Genomic DNA, 17,800 nt, shown 5'->3' with positions numbered 1-17,800 from the left:
TCCTCCAAAATCATGGTGGACAGTGACTGTAGCCATGAAATTAAAAGACGCTTGCTCCTTAGAAGGAAAGCTATGACAAACCTAGACAGCATATTAAAAAGCAGAGATATCACTTTGCTGACAAAGATCCATGTAGTCAAAGCTGTGGTTTTTCCAGTAGTCATGTACAGATGTGAGAGTTAGACCATAAAGAAGGCTGCGCGCCAAAGAATTGATGCTTTTGAACTGTGGTGTTGGAGAAGACTCTTGAGAGTCCCTTGGACTGTAAGGAGATCAAACCAGTCAATCCTAAGGGAAATCAATCTTGAATGTTCACTGGAAGGATTGATGCTGAAGCTGAAGCTCCAATAATTTGGCCACCTGATGCAAAGAGTCAACTCATTGGAAAAAGACCCTGATAGTGGCAAAGATTGAAGGCAAAGGGAAAAGGGGGCGGCAGAGGATGAGATGGTTAGATAGCATCACTGACTCAATAGACATGAGTTTGAGCAAACTCTAGGAAACAGTGAAGCACATGGGAGTCTGGGGTGCTGCAGTCCATGGGGCTGCAGAGAGTTGGAACCAACTGAGCAACTGAAACACAACATGAAAATTCCTTGAGAATTTCCAATGCTCTATCATTTCAAGATACCACTATTAATACTGTCTAATTTGAAATAAGAAACTCAGCTCAGGGAAGCTGACTTTCTCAGCTAATTTGTAGCAGAACTGAACTTTAACCCAAGTCTGCTAGAGCTGAGCCCAGCACTCTTTCCTAATCAGATAGGCAACCCATACTTAAGCAAATTCACAGAGACATACTGTCACAGAGAACCTGGGTGTATCTGTATGTTAGAGACATGTAGTTGACTTAAAGTGGAAAGGTAAGTTGAACTTTCAGTCACTATTTTGGGGGAACAAACAGCACTTGTAATAAATTTACAAGGCAGAACTTAACACACTTGTAAGTGCTTTCTTCAAGATGGCCTTCATGCCTCTCAGAACTTTCAACTTTTTTGCAACTATTTCCTTTTTCTGTGAGGCTCTGTTACAAAGAAAACCTACTATCAGATTTTGCTGCAGGAAAAAAATTGATTGCTCTAGTCTGAGATTTAGCAAGGGAGAAATTTTGCTGAGTCAATGTGACTAAACATCTGGACACACCCAAGCTACTGCTGTGAAGCATCATTTTAGGCAAACGTGTTAAACATCGAATTAAACTGCCAATCCATTTTTCTTCTATTATTAATGGTATATGCTACACAGCCTCTCATGTCTTTGTTAAAGTGCTAACAACCAGTAAAAAAAAAAAAAAAATACTGCTTCCCAATATGGTTGGAAAACTACTGCAGACTGGTTTAAAGAGAGCAGGGCTGGGAGAAAGCCAAGTCTCCCCTAAGATGAAGAGGATAGATCCAGGATGACTGGGTCATGGCTCCAGGCTGACCTTTAGTTTTTAGAAAACCCTCAAGTTCTTGGCTTATAATGCTAAAGTTAACTCACTTTTCATCTTATCAGTTTTTTTTTTTTTGCCTTGCCCTAACTCCCCAAATCCCAAGTCAAAGTCTAAGCAGAAATTCTACAGAAACCACCCTTTCCTGCAAACCTCCCCGGGTCGAATCCTTTGCTTAACTTACTTACATAAGAGGGTGTGTCAGTCACATACTAGTTGGGGTGGATTTGATTATACGGTCTCTCACTTGCTGTATAATCCCCACAGCTGATCTCAAATGGCTTGCTTACACAGTAGGTAGAAAGAAAGTGTGATTTTTGAAAAAACCCAGAGACTGTATTTTCTTGGGCTTGAAAATCACAGCAGACGGTGACTGCAGCCATGAAATTAAAAGACGCTTGCTCCTTGGAAGAAAAGCTATGACAAACCTAGACAGCATATTAAAAAGCAGAGACACACAGCCACTGTGGAGAACACTGTGGAGATTCCTTAAAAAACTGGAAATAGAACTGCCTTATGACCCAGCAATCCCACTGCTGGGCACACACACCGAGGAAACCAGAATTGAAAGAGACATGTGTACCCCAATGTTCATCGCAGCACTGTTTTTAATAGCCAGGACATGGAAGCAACCTAGATGTCCATCAGCAGATGAATGGATAAGAAAGCTGTGGTACATATACACAACGGAGTATTACTCAGCCATTAAAAAGAATACATTTGAATCAGTTCTAATGAGGTGGATGAAACTGGAGCCTATTATACAGAGTGAAGTAAGCCAGAAAGAAAAACACCAATACAGTATTCAGTTAAGTTGCTCAGTCGTGTCCGACTCTTTGTGACTCCATGAATCACAGCATGCCAGGCCTCCCTGTCCATCACCAACTCCCGGAGTTCAGTCAGACTCACGTCCATCAAGTCAGTGATGCCATCCAGCCATCTCATCCTCTGTCATCCCCTCCTCCTCCTGCCCCCAATCCCTCCCAGCATCAGAGTCTTTTCCAATGAGTCAACTCTTTGCATGAGGTGGCCAAAGTACTAGAGTTTCAGCTTTAGCATCATTCCTTCCAAAGAAATCCCAGGGCTGATCTCCTTCAGAATGGACTGGTTGGATCTCCTTGCAGTCCAAGGGACTCTGAAGAGTCTTCTCCAACACCACAGTTCAAAAGCATCAATTCTTTGGCGCTCAGCTTTCTTCACAGTCCAATTCTCACATCCATACATGACCACTGGAAAAACCATAGCCTTGACTAGACGGACCTTTGTTGGCAAAGTAATGTCTCTGCTTTTGAATATGCTATCTAGGTTGGTCATAACTTTCCTTCCAAGGAGTAAGTGTCTTTTAATTTCATGGCTGCAGTCACCATCTGCAGTGATTTTGGACCCCCAAAAAATAAAGTCTGACCATCTATTTCCCATGAAGTGATGGGACCAGATGCCATGATCTTAGTTTTCTGAATGTTGAGCTTTAAGCCAACTTTTTCACTCTCCTCTTTCACCTTCATCAAGAGGCTTTTTAGTTCCTCTTCACTTTCTGCCATAAGGGTGGTGTCATCTGCATATCTGAAGTTATTGATATTTCTCCCAGCAATCTTGATTCCAGCTTGTGCTTCTTCCAGCCCAGCGTTTCTCATGATGTACTTTGCATATAAGTTAAATAAGCAGGGTGACAATGTACAGCCTTGACATACTCCTTTTCCTATTTGGAACCAGTCTGTTGTTCCATGTCCAGTTCTAATTGTTGCTTCCTGACCTGCATACAAATTTCTCAAGAGGCAGGTCAGGTGGTGTGGTATTCCCATCTCTTTCAGAATTTTCCAGTTTATTGTGATCCACACAGTCAAAGGCTTTGGCATATTCAATGAATCAGAAATAGATGTTTTTCTGAAACTCTCTTGCTTTTTCGATGATCCAGCAGATGTTGGCAATTTGGTCTTTGGTTCTTCTACCTTTTCTAACACCAGCTTGAACATCTGGAAGTTCACGGTTCATGTATTGCTGAAGCCTGGCCTGGAGAATTTTGAGCATTACTTTACTAGTGTGTGAGATGAGTGCAATTGTGCGGTAGTTTGAGCATTCTTTGGCATTGCCTTTCTTTGGGATTGGAATGAAAACTGACCTTTTCCAGTCCTGTGGCCACTGCTGAGTTTTCCACATTTGCTGGCATATTGAGTGCAGCACTTTCACAGCATCATCTTTCAGGATTTGAAATAGCTCAACTGGAATTCCATCACCTCCACTAGCTTTGTTCATAGTGACGCTTTCTAAGGCCCACTTGACTTCATATTCCAAGATGTCTGGCTCTAGGTCAGCGATTTATATATGGAATTTAGAAAGATGGGAACAATAACCCTGTATGCTAGACAGCAAAAGAGACACAGATGTATAGAACAGTCTTTTGGACTCTGTGGGAGAAGGAGAGGGTGGGATGATTAGGGAGAATGGCATTGAAACATGTATAATATATATGAATTGAATCGCCAGTCCAGGGTCGATGTATCATACTGGATGCTTGGGGCTGGTGCACTGGGATGACCCAGAGGGATGGGGAACATGTGTACACCCGTGGCGGATTCATGTTGATGTATGGCAAAACCAATACAATATTGTAAAGTAATTAACCTCCAATTAAAATAAATATATATTAAAAAAATGCAGAGACATTACTTTGCCAACAAAGGTCCGTCTAGTAAAAACTATGGTTTTTCCATTAGCCATGTATGGATGTGAGAGCTGGACCATAAAGAAAACTGAGCACTGAAGAATTGATGCTTCTTAACTGTGTTGTTGGAGAAGACTCAAGAGTCCCTTGGACTGCTAGAAGATTCAATCAGTCAATCCTAAAGGAAATCAGTCCTGAATATTCATTGGAAGGACTGATGCTGAAGCTGAAGCTGAAGCTGCAATACTTTGGCCACCTGATGTGAAGAACTGACTCACTGGAAAAGACCCTGATGCTGGGAAAGATTGAAGGCAGGAAGAGAAGGGAATAACAGGATGAGATGGTTGGATGGCATCACTGATTCAATGGACATGAGTTTGAGCAAGCTCCGGGTGTTGGTAATGGACAGAGAAGCCTGTTGTGCTGCAGTCCGTAGGGTTGCAAAGAGTCAGACACGACTGAGTTACTGTACTGAACTGATATATTCTAAAAGCAATAATGTAAGCATGTGATGTGCTCTGAAAAGCTGAAGATTTAGGACTGTGCAGAGACCAGAAGTTTCTAAAATTGAAAGTAGAATGCCAAGAAAAATCAGATGTGGGAGTGATGCGTTAAATGAACACTCACAGTTCCACAGACCCTCCTGATGCTCGGTGCCGTCAGCTTTGTGAGCACGGTGCCGGCCACAAGACCCGCTATGAGGCCAAGTGCAGGGGACAACCGCTTTATAAACGAACGTAGTTTAAGCAAAAAGTCCGGTGGAGTTCAGAAGACATGGCCTACAGTTGACCAATGAGTCCAAGGGACAACCCACTCCAGCTCTGTCACTTAGCTGTCTGTCTGGGGGCTGCCCACAACTTGGCATCACCTCCTAGCACTTAAGATAAACTGTGCTGCTCCCCACAGGACCTGGGTCTGACCTCCCCTCTTGTCTCGGCTCCAATCCCACCAGCCACATCCAGGGGTTCACACCACCCATCATGTTTCCCTTCCAGTTCATTCGTCCCCATCAGCAGACACACATGCTGGGCTATCACCTTGCTTTAGAATAAAAATAAAAACTTCTTCGTAACCCGATGTCTCCCCCGCTCCCCTCCCCACCATACTCCTCACTCAGCCTTCCCTCCTCCCACTTTCCCTGGCACCTACTCCAGCTAGACTCTCTTTGGCACCGTCTCAGAATACGGTCTGCTCGCCAAAGACCTCACCCGAGCAGAGGCACCACTGAGTTCTCCTCCCATGTGAAGTGACTGTTACTGGATCATTCCTGCTTCCATCAGCCCCATACAGGAGAGAAATGAAACTGCCTGAGTTTGGAAGGAGCCCCTGGCATGGCCAAGCCAGCCATTTTCTCTCTCTAGGAATCTTGGCTGCCATCAGGGAACTTCTCAGCTGACGTGGAAGCTTATGAGACATGCAGGGTCTCAGGCCCCACTCTAGGCCTCCTCAATCCAAATCTGCATTTAGTACGACCCACAGGAGTCCAGTACACATTAAAGCTTAAGACACACTGCTGCCCACCCTCTAATTCTGACATTCAGGATTAGGGAATCCATTAACCCCCGGACCTAAGCCGCATTCTCCAATCGCAGCTTTAATGGTAATGAAGGTGAAATTTTGATCGCCCTTCTGCCTTCTCAGTTGGCTCTGAAACTGGGAAGCAGTGATGGCATTCCACTGGTGCCTCAAACTTCTTAGAACCTCCTCCTTGTTGCCCAAACCTGTGATCACTGCTCAGTTTGTATTTTAACCGGTCAGCTGCACCACAGCTGTCACTTCCTCCATCTTCACACACTTCCTTAACTTGGTTGCCAAATACCATGCCCTCTTTGTGACCACTTCTCCTGGGCTTTGCTGTCGTCCCCTCTCCTGACTGCCCCGGGCCGCAGAGCCCTGATTCTCACCAGCTTCTCGCTCCCCAGATCTCCTCACCTCTTGCCTTTATTGATTTACTTATTTTTGGTCTTGGCAGATCTCAGTTGCAGCTTGTGGGTTCTTTATTGCGGTGCTGGGCTTAGTTGCCTCGTGGCATGTAGGATCTTAGCTCCCCAACCAGGAATTGAATCCTTGTCCCTTGCATTGCAAGGCAGAGTCTTAACCACGGGACTGCCAGGGAAGTCCATCTTGCCTTTACTGTCACCTTCATGTGACAGCTCCTAAATGTGTCTCCAGCCCAACCTGGCCCCCTGAATCCAGCGAGTACATTCAGCTGCCTCAGGGAGCACACTTGCAGGCGGGAGCACTGATGTCTCAGAGTGAACAGGCCACAGCCAAGTCATCCACGCAGTACCGCCCTCCACTGTTCTCCTCTAGCCTCCTTCACCCCAGGGAAATGCAAGCCTGTCCTGTTTGCTCAGGCATGCGTCCTGGGGGTTACCTTCTTTCTTTCTCTACATGCAGTCACTCAGCAAACTCCAAGTTCTAACAGGTAACATGTCCTGAATCTGACCCTTTCTCCCCAGATTTGCTGCTCTCAGTCCAAGCCTCCATCCCCCATCCCCACCCCTCAACACTAGGGTAACAACTTCCCACACGGCCCCTCTTCCTCCACATGCCCTGTCTCTACACACACAGGCTGCTGTCCAGAGTGGCCTTTTTAAGAACATAAATAAAGGACTTCCCTGGTGGTCCAGTGGCTAAGACTCCCTACTCCCAGTGCAGAGGGGCCGGGTTCGATCCTTGGCCTGGGTACTAAATTCCACATGCCATAAGAAAGAACCCGCCCGCATGCTGCAACGAAGATGGAGAATCCCAACCAGAGCAGCCAAATAAATATTTAAAAGATTTAAACAAACAAAACACACAAATAAGATCATGGAATGTATCTTCTCAAAATCCTCCCTTGGTTCCTGTTTACTCTAATGAAATTAGTTAACTAAGCCCCTGAAACCACCCAGGCCCAATTACTTCCTGTCTCCACCCGGGCCACCTCCCTATTCTGGAACCTTCTGAGGACACAGCTGCCTCAAGTACTTATTACCCCTGCTTGGAGACCACCTCTGTGCCCAGGGATTTGCGTGGCTCAGGCTTCCCAGATAGCACAGTGGTAACAAACCCACCTGCCAATGTAGGAGACACAGGTTCCAACCCTGGGTTGGGAAGATCTCCTGGAGGAGGAAATGGCAACCCACTCCAGTATTCTTGCCTGGAGAATCCCACGGACAGAGGAGCCTGGCAGGCTAGAGTCCACAGGTCACAAAGCGTTGGACACGACTGAGTACACGTGCACCTTGCATGGCTCACCCATTCATTTACTGAGTCTACTCTAGTGTCATCTCCCAACAGAGGCCTTCTCTGCCCATACATCTAAAAAGACGCTCTTTCCCTCCCATCCCTTCTAACATTTTATTCAGCTTTACTTTGCCCTGTAACATTTTAAATTTGTGTAATGAATATCTTCCATTACCGGAATGGGAGGGCCACAGGTACCAGGCCTGTTTGGTTCGCTTTTGAGTCATCAGCATCCAGACACACATGGGCACAGGTGGATGTGTGTGAACTGAGTCAATGCTTTTCGCCTGAATGTCGCTTCAACTCCCTGCTTCCACTCCTCCCCACACACCCAGGACAGTGAACAGCTCACAACGGGAACTTGTTAAACTGATACAATGAAAATCCCAACCACTGTACTACTTACAGAATCACTACCATACCACACACTACAGACTCACTGATAGGTTTACAAAGAGAGGCCTCAACAGAAAAAAAGGGACAAATCTTCCATCTAGAATAGCCACTCCCATACTTGGGAGGAGAGTACTTTCAAAAAAACAGCATCACACTAGTTACATAATAACTGTTGTTTGGAATTCTCAGAAAGGAACCTGTAGGTCATGGCATTGTGAGGTTTTTCCCAGAAGAGCAGTATCTTTTCCAGTCAAGAAAAATCTCTATGTAAATACCTTTCAAAGGGTGCAAGAATAAAAGCACATCAAGAGCCTTCTGATGCACTGGTTGTACCTTTATTAATATGACCTCGTTCACTAACAGTTCCGTGATGCAAGGTTACCATACACAGTTAATGTCTGCATTGCACACCTAAGGCTATACAGCAAAAGAACCAGAATTAGTACAAATACAAGAACTATATTTACATTCTGTATACTCAAGCTCCGAACATCAGATCATATTTACATAATAAAACATGAAAATGAAAATCCGAAATTAATAATGTACATTGTTGCTAATGTGCTCAACTCCTTCCCTGGGGAGAGATCAGTTTGCAAAGTCTTGGTTCAAAAAGGCCACTTATGTTCACGGGTCTTATGGTTGTGCACGAGGAGGGTGACGAGACCCGAAGTCTCGCGGGACAAATGCTTCAGAACCACCAGTTGGGGACGACTCATAGAAGGCTGCTGGGTTCCTCAGATGAACTGATGTCAGGATGTGCAAATGAAAAGGATGAACTCGAAGACGTGAAAACAACACGCGACAGCCAGGGTTTGGCAAGAGACCAACATCAGCTAGGACTTCCTACCTGAGCACAGGCCATTTGGCTGTGACTCTGTAACATGAAATTTGTATCAACTCTGATTCCTTCCTTTAAGCGATCAGAGGCTTTCCTAAAATTTGATGGGGCTCAAATTCAAGTTTCATAAATGGCCTTTTGAACAACAGCAGCAGGGAGTCTCTCAGCCGATCAAGCCGTTTATTTACTAAGGAAACACAAGTCAATCCGTTCCCGCTACACGGTCACGGTCTGGCCACACCTTGGTGAAGTGTCACAGGCCACAGGGGACAGCTGCAGTGCACAGGAGTTAAGAGTCCTATTGAAAATACATTCAGCAAACCTTCTGAGAGCAGCAGCAGGATTAGTCTCTTCTTTTTAAAGAGCAGGTTAACAATCACATTTTAAAAAGGGAACCAAAAGGGAAAAACGAAGGACCCACGTCAAACAAGAAACGGACAAGCCCTGATAGAGAAGCCGAGTAGAACCGGGATGAGGGGTGCCAAGTACCAACAGGTGCTACGAGCGCATCAGCTTGCTTTTCCAGTTCAATGTGCAATTTAATTACAGCTGTGTAAATATACAAATGCCTTATAAAATTAAATATCCCTGTAAATTAGACAACAAGCAGCAGGCAACAAAGTCTTTGCTTTGATATATGTGCCAGGAGAAGTCGTTTTTACTTTAGGTACCAAAAGATCTTGCAGTGATTTAACTGATTCCTTCATCTTAAAAGAGCTGAAAAACCCCATTGAAAGTGAGCAGTTGTATAAGTTCTATACAGCTGAAGGGGAACAAAGAAGTGGTTTCTTGGGAGAAATCATTTCCCTCAACTTTCCTCACATTATAAAAATGGACTGGAATTCAAGTTCCCACCCAGCTGCCAGAGGCAGCCCCTCTCTGCGCTGGTGGCCGTGCGCGGGCTGGCTGACCCCGCAGAGCCCAGCCCAGGAGCTGACTGACCCCTAGGCCGGCGCAGAGACAAGGAGGGTGCGGACGCCGGTCTGGTGGAAGCCATGGGTCTGTCTTTTGCTCCGAGAGGAGTAAGGAGGACACGGGGAGGAAGGAGACGGTTACTTTTAAATAGCACTCATTTCTCCTTAATTTGTATGAGTGTTCTTCCTTGCTTTGTTGTTGTTATTCTGCTTGCTTAAAAGAGTGCATTAGGGGAAAAAGAAAACCCAAAAACTACCTTAAAAGGTAGCTTCCTTAAAGATTTGAGTTCTTTCACTTTTCCTCTTCCACAAAAGCCTAATTCCTGCCATAAATTCCCTCTCAGAGCTTGAAAGTGGGGATGGGCCTACCTGGAAAGGGAACATCAACCCCTGCTCCAGTTTTAATCTGAAAACAGGCCCCTAGAGAAGAGGGGCCCCTGCGGGGGCTGTACAGGCGAGCCATGGCCGCGGCCCCCACCGCCTCACCAGGCCTTCTGACCTCAGCCTGTCATAGTATCTGACATCCAAAGCAAAGACTTCCCTAGTCAGTTTTGTTTAAGTGAGAAGCAAAAACAAGTCATGTCAGTCTGTCACTTGATTTCTCTCTCCCTCCACTTCCCCACCTCCTTCAGTCACAGACATGGGTCCTCCTGTCAGACTTTAACAGCAGCAGCATCCATGACCTAACTCTAAACGTTAACCTTTGAATCTCATCTTTGTTCCCTGAAATTACTTAATTTCAGCCCAGGAAGCTGTCTCTAAGCACAAACAGACCCTGGGTTTGAGTAGACACTGGAAGGGCATATTGTGCCCATTAGATAAGAAACCTCTAACCACGTTAAAGTCTCAAGTACCACTTAGGAAACAAGTAACATTATGGTTAGTGACCTATGTTTCATTTAAGGAGAGGAAGAAAGTTTAAAAATCTACTACAGTTTTTCTTAATAATTTTTCAGGTAAGGCCATAGCCTTTGATTACTCTTCTTTCTCTTGTTCAGCTCTCCAGTGACTTCCTTTTCCTCCTCTTTGCAAAGCAATTATGAACGAAGCCAGAAGATGAGCCCTGGCAGGAAGGCAAGGCCACAGTCTGGGTGCTGACGCACCTGCCCAGCACCCGTTCTGAGGAGTGCGTGGGCCCTTCCCCCTTGCTGCCTGAGAGTCAGTGCCCTCGAGACTGGGGACCTTCAGTCTCCACAAAGTGGGAGCGAGCAGACACTTTCCTGATCGCCTGGGGGATGGTGAAAGAAAGGTGTGAGCAAGCGTGGGAAAGGATGGTAGAGGACATCCCCAAGTCAACTGGAAAGGAACCGAAGTACCCGGAGTCTCCTCTCCTGTTCATTCCTGGGACACTCACTGCAGCTGGAAGAGGAGGTGCATCTTCTGCCAAGGCCTCTGGCAGCAGGTGAGCCTGTTGTCACAGCAGGAGGCTGTGGGCAGTAGGCTCCTCTACCCTCTGGCAGGATTTCCACAGAGGAGACAACCAACCACGTCTGGGACCAGGGTTCAGGTGGAACTGCTTCTCTGCCCGCAGGTGTCCTTCTGCTTTCAGTGGTACGAGGCAGTCTGTTATAATCCTGGGGTCCAAAAAGCAAAGCCTGCCACGTTCGCGTATTTATTTGTTCACGGAGGAAGACAAGTATCACTGACGGGATTTCCAACTGGACGAGGATCACTGAAAATGGCCACTGGATTTAGAAGGAGGCTTCTGAGTGTATCTTCTTGTTCAGTCGCTTAGTCATGTCTGACTCTTTGTGACCCCGTGGACTACAGTACGCCAGGCTCCTCTGTTCAAGTGTATTCTTAGAGCTACGTTTCTTTGATCAAAGGGAGCTACAACCATCACAAGGTCACTACCCGGCCTTACCATAATCATGATGATGACAAAGACCATCAGGTTCATCACCAGGAAGGCAGACACTCCCTCCTGGTGGGATATTTGTGCATGACATCATGGCAGGAATTCCAAACTGAGCCACCATCATTACTAACGCCCAGAACAGAACTGGGACTCAGAAGAGGCTCCCTCCCAGTGAGACAAACCGCTCAAGGAGCCCTCCTGTGAGGGAACACCGGCATCCTCTGGACCACCACCGCCAAGGCCCCCGGGCCTGTGAGACCCACTGGCAAAAGCCCTGGCTCTTCCCTTCTAACACAGTCAACAGCGGCCGCTGTCCAAAACCTGCTGAGAAGTCCCTCTCTTCTCCTCTCTTCCACTATGTTAAAATTACATAGCTATGTTCTAAATAAGCCCCAATTTCAGAGAATACACTTTCCCACCTCTAAGCTCACTACAACCATTTGTTTCCCTGAATGGAAAATGCAGGGATTAGTCATGGCAAGAAGCAACAGAAAGGGGAAGGGTAAGATTTTTCCCCTCGGGTTCTAAAAAGACTAGATGTCTCCTCCTTTAGTCTCTAAGCCACCCAAGAAAAATTAAAATTATATCCCAAACAGAGAAAAGAAAGTAGTATTATGGTGTCTTGAAAAACAGACAGAGATATCCAAAGACAGCAGCACAGGTGTCAGTGGTCATAATGGGGACCTATCATACAAAAGGAAGCCAAAGTACACCAAAAAATAATTTGGATCTCCTTGGGGTTTTTGTGTGTGTGTTTTTGTTTTTTTTCCCCACTTTTGTTAGACCACATGCTTCTAACAAGATTCTCAGCACAGGAAAAAAAAAGAGTACAGAGCAATGGGGATGGGGACCAGGAGCACTCGAAAAAGTGCTGGACGAGAGGGACGAGTAGTTAAGCCACAGGATCACACACAAGAGTAACCGTCAAGGATCACAAACAGAAATGAGGGGAAACACTTTCTTTATCTCTCAGGAGGCGTGTGAGGGTGCTCGGCAGTCGCCTAGTACTTCGCTTGGCTCGGGCATCTGCGGGAGAGTTTTGACCTGCAGACGACAAAGGGATGAGAGGATGAGATAGACACAGGGTTGGAAGCTGGGATTCAGAGGGCCCTGCCCTGTAGGTCTGCTTCTCTGTGCCCCCTCCTTCATGTCCTTCCTCCTCCCATCCTGCACTGCAGGCCCAGTTGTTAGGCCGCTGGACAAACAGGCCAGCCAACGGTCCTCCTCACTCTGGGGATCCTGGGACAGAGGCCCCTCTCAGGGTCTGAGGTTGGATCACACAGCTGAACACTGGGGACCCTTAAGGTTCTCCCAGTCTTTCCTTTACTCAGTCCCACAGCCTCTAGCTGCAGCCCCCTTAAGAAGAACAAGTTGAAGCAAGAGATTAACTGGGTTCAAATGTAACCAGAGTCCCTGAGCCCCTCAGGACACCTGATGACCTACACCCACACTTACACTCCTGTCCTTCTTCCAACTTAAACGTGTTCTCAACAAGACTTCCTTTCCCGTTTATGTTGACGTCCCTGGAACCAACTGCCAAGGAGAGAAAGGAAACACAAGAAGAGCTTCTTACCGTATTGTGCCAGCAAGGAGCGGGTTAAAGGCGTACAACCAGTCGTTCACGTCTTTGTCGTTGAGAGCCTGCAAAAGGACCCCACGGTGCTTGGTGCACACAGCAAAGGTGTTCGGTGTCTGAAAGACATGCAGGAGAACAAGAAGGTTCCTATGGATACTGAACAATGGTGGCCACCTGCCACATTCAGAGAGCACACGGCCCTTCACACAGACGGTTCAGAGACACCAAACACAAAACAGAGATTCTGCACCAAATGACAGGGTTCAGAACTCAAAAGGGCAGGCCATGAATGGCAATGAACAGTGGAGAGGGCAGGACTGACCTTCACCATGGCCTGCTGGTCCTCGCTATACTCCACCTGGGCTGTGGACAGGTTAATGATGCCCCGCTCCACAGGGTCTTTGTCGCTGTTATAGATGAAGACGTAAGGGCGACGGACCACGACGAAATGTTTAGCCCAGTTGCTGGACAGGGGCTCCTTGAAATGCAGATATCCTTTCTTGGAGACCACTGAGCTGAAAGGACAGGTCAGCAGAGGTTAGTTCCTCAGAAAAATAAAGTGATCATAAGCTGAAGTCCATCAAAACAGACTGAGGCCATGTCCCTAGGTTGAAGGAAACAGGCAATGATCTATTCGGCAGGCCGTGCCAGGTGAGGGGGACGGAGATACACCTGGAGCAGAACCCAGTCCCCTTCCCATATCCCAGGTTCATCTACATGAGACTTGAGCAGAACAGGTGGAAGTGAATTCCCACTAATCTGTCTTCTAACACCCAGGATCTCTGTTCCATACAGTACTCACCCTGGTCTAATTTCTTCAATATCTGGAACAAGATTGAGAAATTCATTTTTCCCTGCTCGGGCCAAATAGGGTGTTTCCACAGGTGGGACAATCTGAAACTGTTCAAATTCTGGGCAGGGACTAGAGGCCCGGGAATTGGCTTCTGGGGTCCTTGAAAAGAGACAGAGGTTAGGAAGAAAGGGAGTACCAAGAGCTTCCGTGAGGTCAATGCACAAAACAATGCTTCTCCCCAAACACCAGGGACCCTGCCAACATCAGGTCCTCAGAGCCTGGCTAAGAAGACAGAGCTGGCATCCAAAAGGTAATTAATCCCACATTCACTGGGTGTCATCCTTCGGCAGTTATTAACACAAAGGAAATTCTCACTGATGACGAGCGAGTCTCTCAGTCTCCCCTCTTGTCCGGAAGGCCTCTGAACAAAAGGCTGAGGAGTATGAACACCACTCCCTGGTGTGCTCCTGTCTAGTCCCCAGGCCACACCTAGGGCAGGGGTTCTCAAGGTGAGGTCCCCCATCAGCAGTATCAACTTCATTTGAAAAAGAGTGTTAGAGATTCAGATTCTCCGGCTCCAGCTCAGACATGTGGAATCAGAAACCCTGGACTGGGCTCAGGCACCTGGGCTCTCACAAGCCTCCCAGGTGGTGCTGATGTCTCTAAAGTCTGAGAACCACTGCCTGAAGGACCAGTGCAGCACGAAACAAATGAGAAGAACTGGGTTCCCATGTGACTGTCTGGAGCAAAGCTGCTGTGAGAGACAATTCCTGCGCTCTGCGTTGTTGTCTTTGTAGAGCAGCTTAGTCTAATCAATTGTATCTCACTAACTCCAAAAAGCCCATTTTTCTCACACTTCACTGCTCCTCGAACTGGGGTGCATCTTATAATTGACGGCATGTCACACTGCAGTGACAGTGCTCTGGCTTTCTTGCACACTATGTGTTAAGTCACTTCAGTCATGTCTGACTCTTTGCGACCCTATGGACCACTGCCTTCCAGGCTCCTCTGTCCAAGGGATTCTCCAGGGAAGAATACTAGAGTGGGTTGCCAAGCCCTCCTGCAAGGGGTCTTCCCAACCCAGGGATTGAACCCATGTCTCTTATGTCTCCTGCATTGGCAGGTGGGTTCTTTAGCACTAGCGCCAACAGGGAAGTTTTTTTAGTGGCACATAAAAACAATGTCTTACAGTTGATGGCAGTGAAATTCAACTAAACCACCCTGTTGTGTTGTTTACTGCAGCCCACTGTATCAGTACTGATACAGGAAGACAGACAGTTGGATGCTAACCAGGTGGGTTCAGACAGGTGAGCATAACAAATGGAGACAGAGTGAAGGAGACTGATGGCAACTGCACAGCAGTGATTATAACGATTAAGTCATGAGACCTAGACTGGGTCTCTACTACTGTTACCTATATATTTGGCTGTGTCATTAAATTATTTTTTCCAAAGTCATTTCAAAATATTTTTCCCTAGATGGGGCTTCCTGTGTCTGATGTGAATGGGGAGATAACCGGGGTTGTGAACTGAAGAGCAAATCAAGCAAAGGGGGATGAAGAAGAGGAGTCAGTGATATGGTACAGAGATTTAGGAAGGTGTGACATTCAGAGATGGCAGGAGCACCTTCCAAGCCACTGTGACATCCAGAAAAGGCTCCCACATATCTCCCAGAGCTGCCTGGGAGATGGTGCTGCCCTCGGCTGGGAACCACTGAGCAAGCAGAAGGTCAGCATTTCCCTCAGTTCTCACGTTAGCTTCTCGGCGAGGTCCGGGTACTTACTTCTGATCCAGGGAGTTGCTCCTAGCATCCACCAGAGAGGGGCAGGTAGAGGATGGCGTGAGGGTGGAACTGCTCAGACTGGACACAGAGGGGTCCCGGCCGACGGGGGAGAGGTCAGCCAGCTGGAAGAGAGCAGAGCTCGGCAAGTGAGGCCCAGGGCAACACGACGGCCTCCGAAGTGAGGCGCTTTGGCAGCCAGGGGCCTCACTCTCACAAATCTCCTATGTTTAGGGTCTTTCAAGAAAACAATTTCTACAAATATTTTATGGCCTAAGTGTCACAATAGGAATAAAGAAATTTACAAAAGAGGCAAGGCTTGCTTTTTATATTTATAAAATATGTCTATATTTTATACTGCTACAGCCTCCTTCATTAACTAAATGACCATGTCTATGGCACCCACTCCAGTACTCTTGCCTGGAAAAATCCCATGGGCGGAGGAGCCTGGTGAGCTGCAGTCCATGGGGTCACTAAGAATCAGACACGACTGAGCTATTTCACTTTCACTTTTCACTTTCATGCACTGGAGAAGGAAATGGCAACGCAACCCACTCCAGTGTTCTTGCCTGGAGAACCCCAAGGACGGACGGAGGAGCCTGGTGGGCTGCTGTTTATGGGGTCGCACAGAATTGGACATTGATGTGACTGATGTGACTTGGCAGTAGCAGTATGCATGCCGAGCACTGAGAACAACAGGTACTATTCTAAGAACATGGCAGAGGCCCTGCCCTCCTGAAACTTACATTCTAAGTAGAGAAGGCAGAGAATCAACCAATCAACAAACACTTTAAGAAGTGTCAGGCAGGGATCGATGCTACAGCAAAATAGAAAGCAGGGTAGCAGGTTAAAAAGTTTCAGAGAGCTGCTGGCTTCACAGAGGATGGTTAAGGGAATTCACTTCAAGAAGGCAATATCTGAGCAGAAAGATGAAAGAGCTAAGGAAGCCAATCATGGGACTATCTGGAAGATTATTCCAGACAAATGAACAGGCTGTGTACACAGACCCAAGGCGGAAAGCTCGGCGTGTCTAGGGAAGACCAGGAAAGGGGATGATGATGGAAGGAGAGTGAAGCAGAAGTTCTCCCAAGTGTTCACCTTACTCTCTATCGAGGGCAACAAAATTTCATGCCACTAAGAAACTCAGAACTTGCTGTGCCCTGCCATATAATTACGTATCACCCTCAACAGAATATTCTCCAAGGGATCCAGGGAAAAAGCCAGATGTTTCCCATCTGATAATTGGTCTAAGAGACAGAAGGATATGTTCATCTTTAGAAGTCAGTGTTCCGACTGAAAAATTCAATAAATAAATGCAGGAGGAGGTATGTCAGACATCTTCAGACATAACACCAGGCCCATCTCAAGCCACCTAAAAGCAGCAGAACCTGAGGACAGGAAACACGAGCTGCTCACCTTGCAGTCACTGATGCTGCCGTGCACCTGGCTGAATTCTCGGTTGAAAGTGTGGGTGAGAAGTTGCAGGCACTAGGGAAGAGAATGAGAAGAGTAAGTTTTGATGGTTAAACAAAGCCCTGAATTAAAGGCGGGAAGGAAAATAACATGCCTAAGACCCACAGTGGAGCTTAGGTGCTGCTCAAAGAACCTGGGAAATTAGCTAGGTATATAGCAAGGGAAGCCTTGGACCTGCCTAATAAAGATGATAATATGAGTGGATAAAAAGCCATTCTCAAAACTGCAAAAGTGAATTACTGCAAACACCACAGTTTAAAGCATTTAAGAATCCAATAGCATCTCTAATTCTCAACTTGCGTTGGTACTAAAAGGTATGGAGATTTCTAGATGACATACGTTCCTAAATCAACTAGATGACCATTCAATTACTGAAACAATCACAGACTCCCTCTTATTTCTTATTTGGTCATCCCAAACAAGCCCTCTGCCCACTCCCGTGGTATCTAGGCACAAACAATGTGGATTCTACCTTCCAAACATCTCTCTCATGATTCCTCTTCATCCCACATACTCCCACCATAGTTAAAAACTTGATCATTTCTCATCTGGATTATGGAAATAAAGAATTCTTTCTGCCTCTAGTCTCCTCACCACAAATTTAGCCTCTTTATTACTGCCAGAGAAATCTTTCTAAAACACAAATACCCATTTGAAGCATTTCCAGGTCACTCCCAGAATATTCTGAATGTTTTAGTCCAGCACCAGGCTCTTCGTGATCTGGCCCCTGGTCTGTTTCCCCCGCTCCATCTCCTGTCCCTCTCCTGCACGGATTCCCTCACACTGGTCATGCAGGACATTGCTGGCTCTCGCCTGTGTATCCTTCCAAGGTCAGCTCATGAGTG

General features: G+C 46.6%; 1 protein-coding gene across 12 annotated transcripts in view; it reads right to left on the bottom strand.

The window, feature by feature from the left end:
- Window positions 1-8,040: 8,040 nt before the first annotated feature.
- KIF1B (kinesin family member 1B) overlaps window positions 8,041-17,800 on the bottom strand; it is a 151,256-nt gene continuing 141,496 nt past the window's right edge. For all 12 annotated transcript variants that reach the window (XM_086344423.1, XM_086344429.1, XM_086344425.1 and 9 more), the window contains 6 exons: window positions 16,899-16,970; window positions 15,486-15,607; window positions 13,713-13,862; window positions 13,233-13,425; window positions 12,908-13,026; window positions 8,041-12,378 (listed from right to left, as the gene is read on the bottom strand). In XM_086344423.1, coding sequence (XP_086200549.1) covers window positions 12,336-12,378; window positions 12,908-13,026; window positions 13,233-13,425; window positions 13,713-13,862; window positions 15,486-15,607; window positions 16,899-16,970 — 699 coding nt within the window. In that variant the 3' untranslated portion in view covers window positions 8,041-12,335. The remainder of the gene's footprint in view (window positions 12,379-12,907; window positions 13,027-13,232; window positions 13,426-13,712; window positions 13,863-15,485; window positions 15,608-16,898; window positions 16,971-17,800) is intronic.

Source organism: Bos grunniens, chromosome 16 (genome assembly GCF_055505025.1).
Source record: "Bos grunniens cultivar Pamir isolate PY7600 chromosome 16, Bosgru_T2T1.0, whole genome shotgun sequence".
In the NCBI taxonomy this organism is placed as follows: Eukaryota; Metazoa; Chordata; class Mammalia; order Artiodactyla; family Bovidae; genus Bos; species Bos grunniens.
Note: the sequence above shows the minus strand (reverse complement) of the source record. Positions and strands in the feature narration are given on the sequence as shown.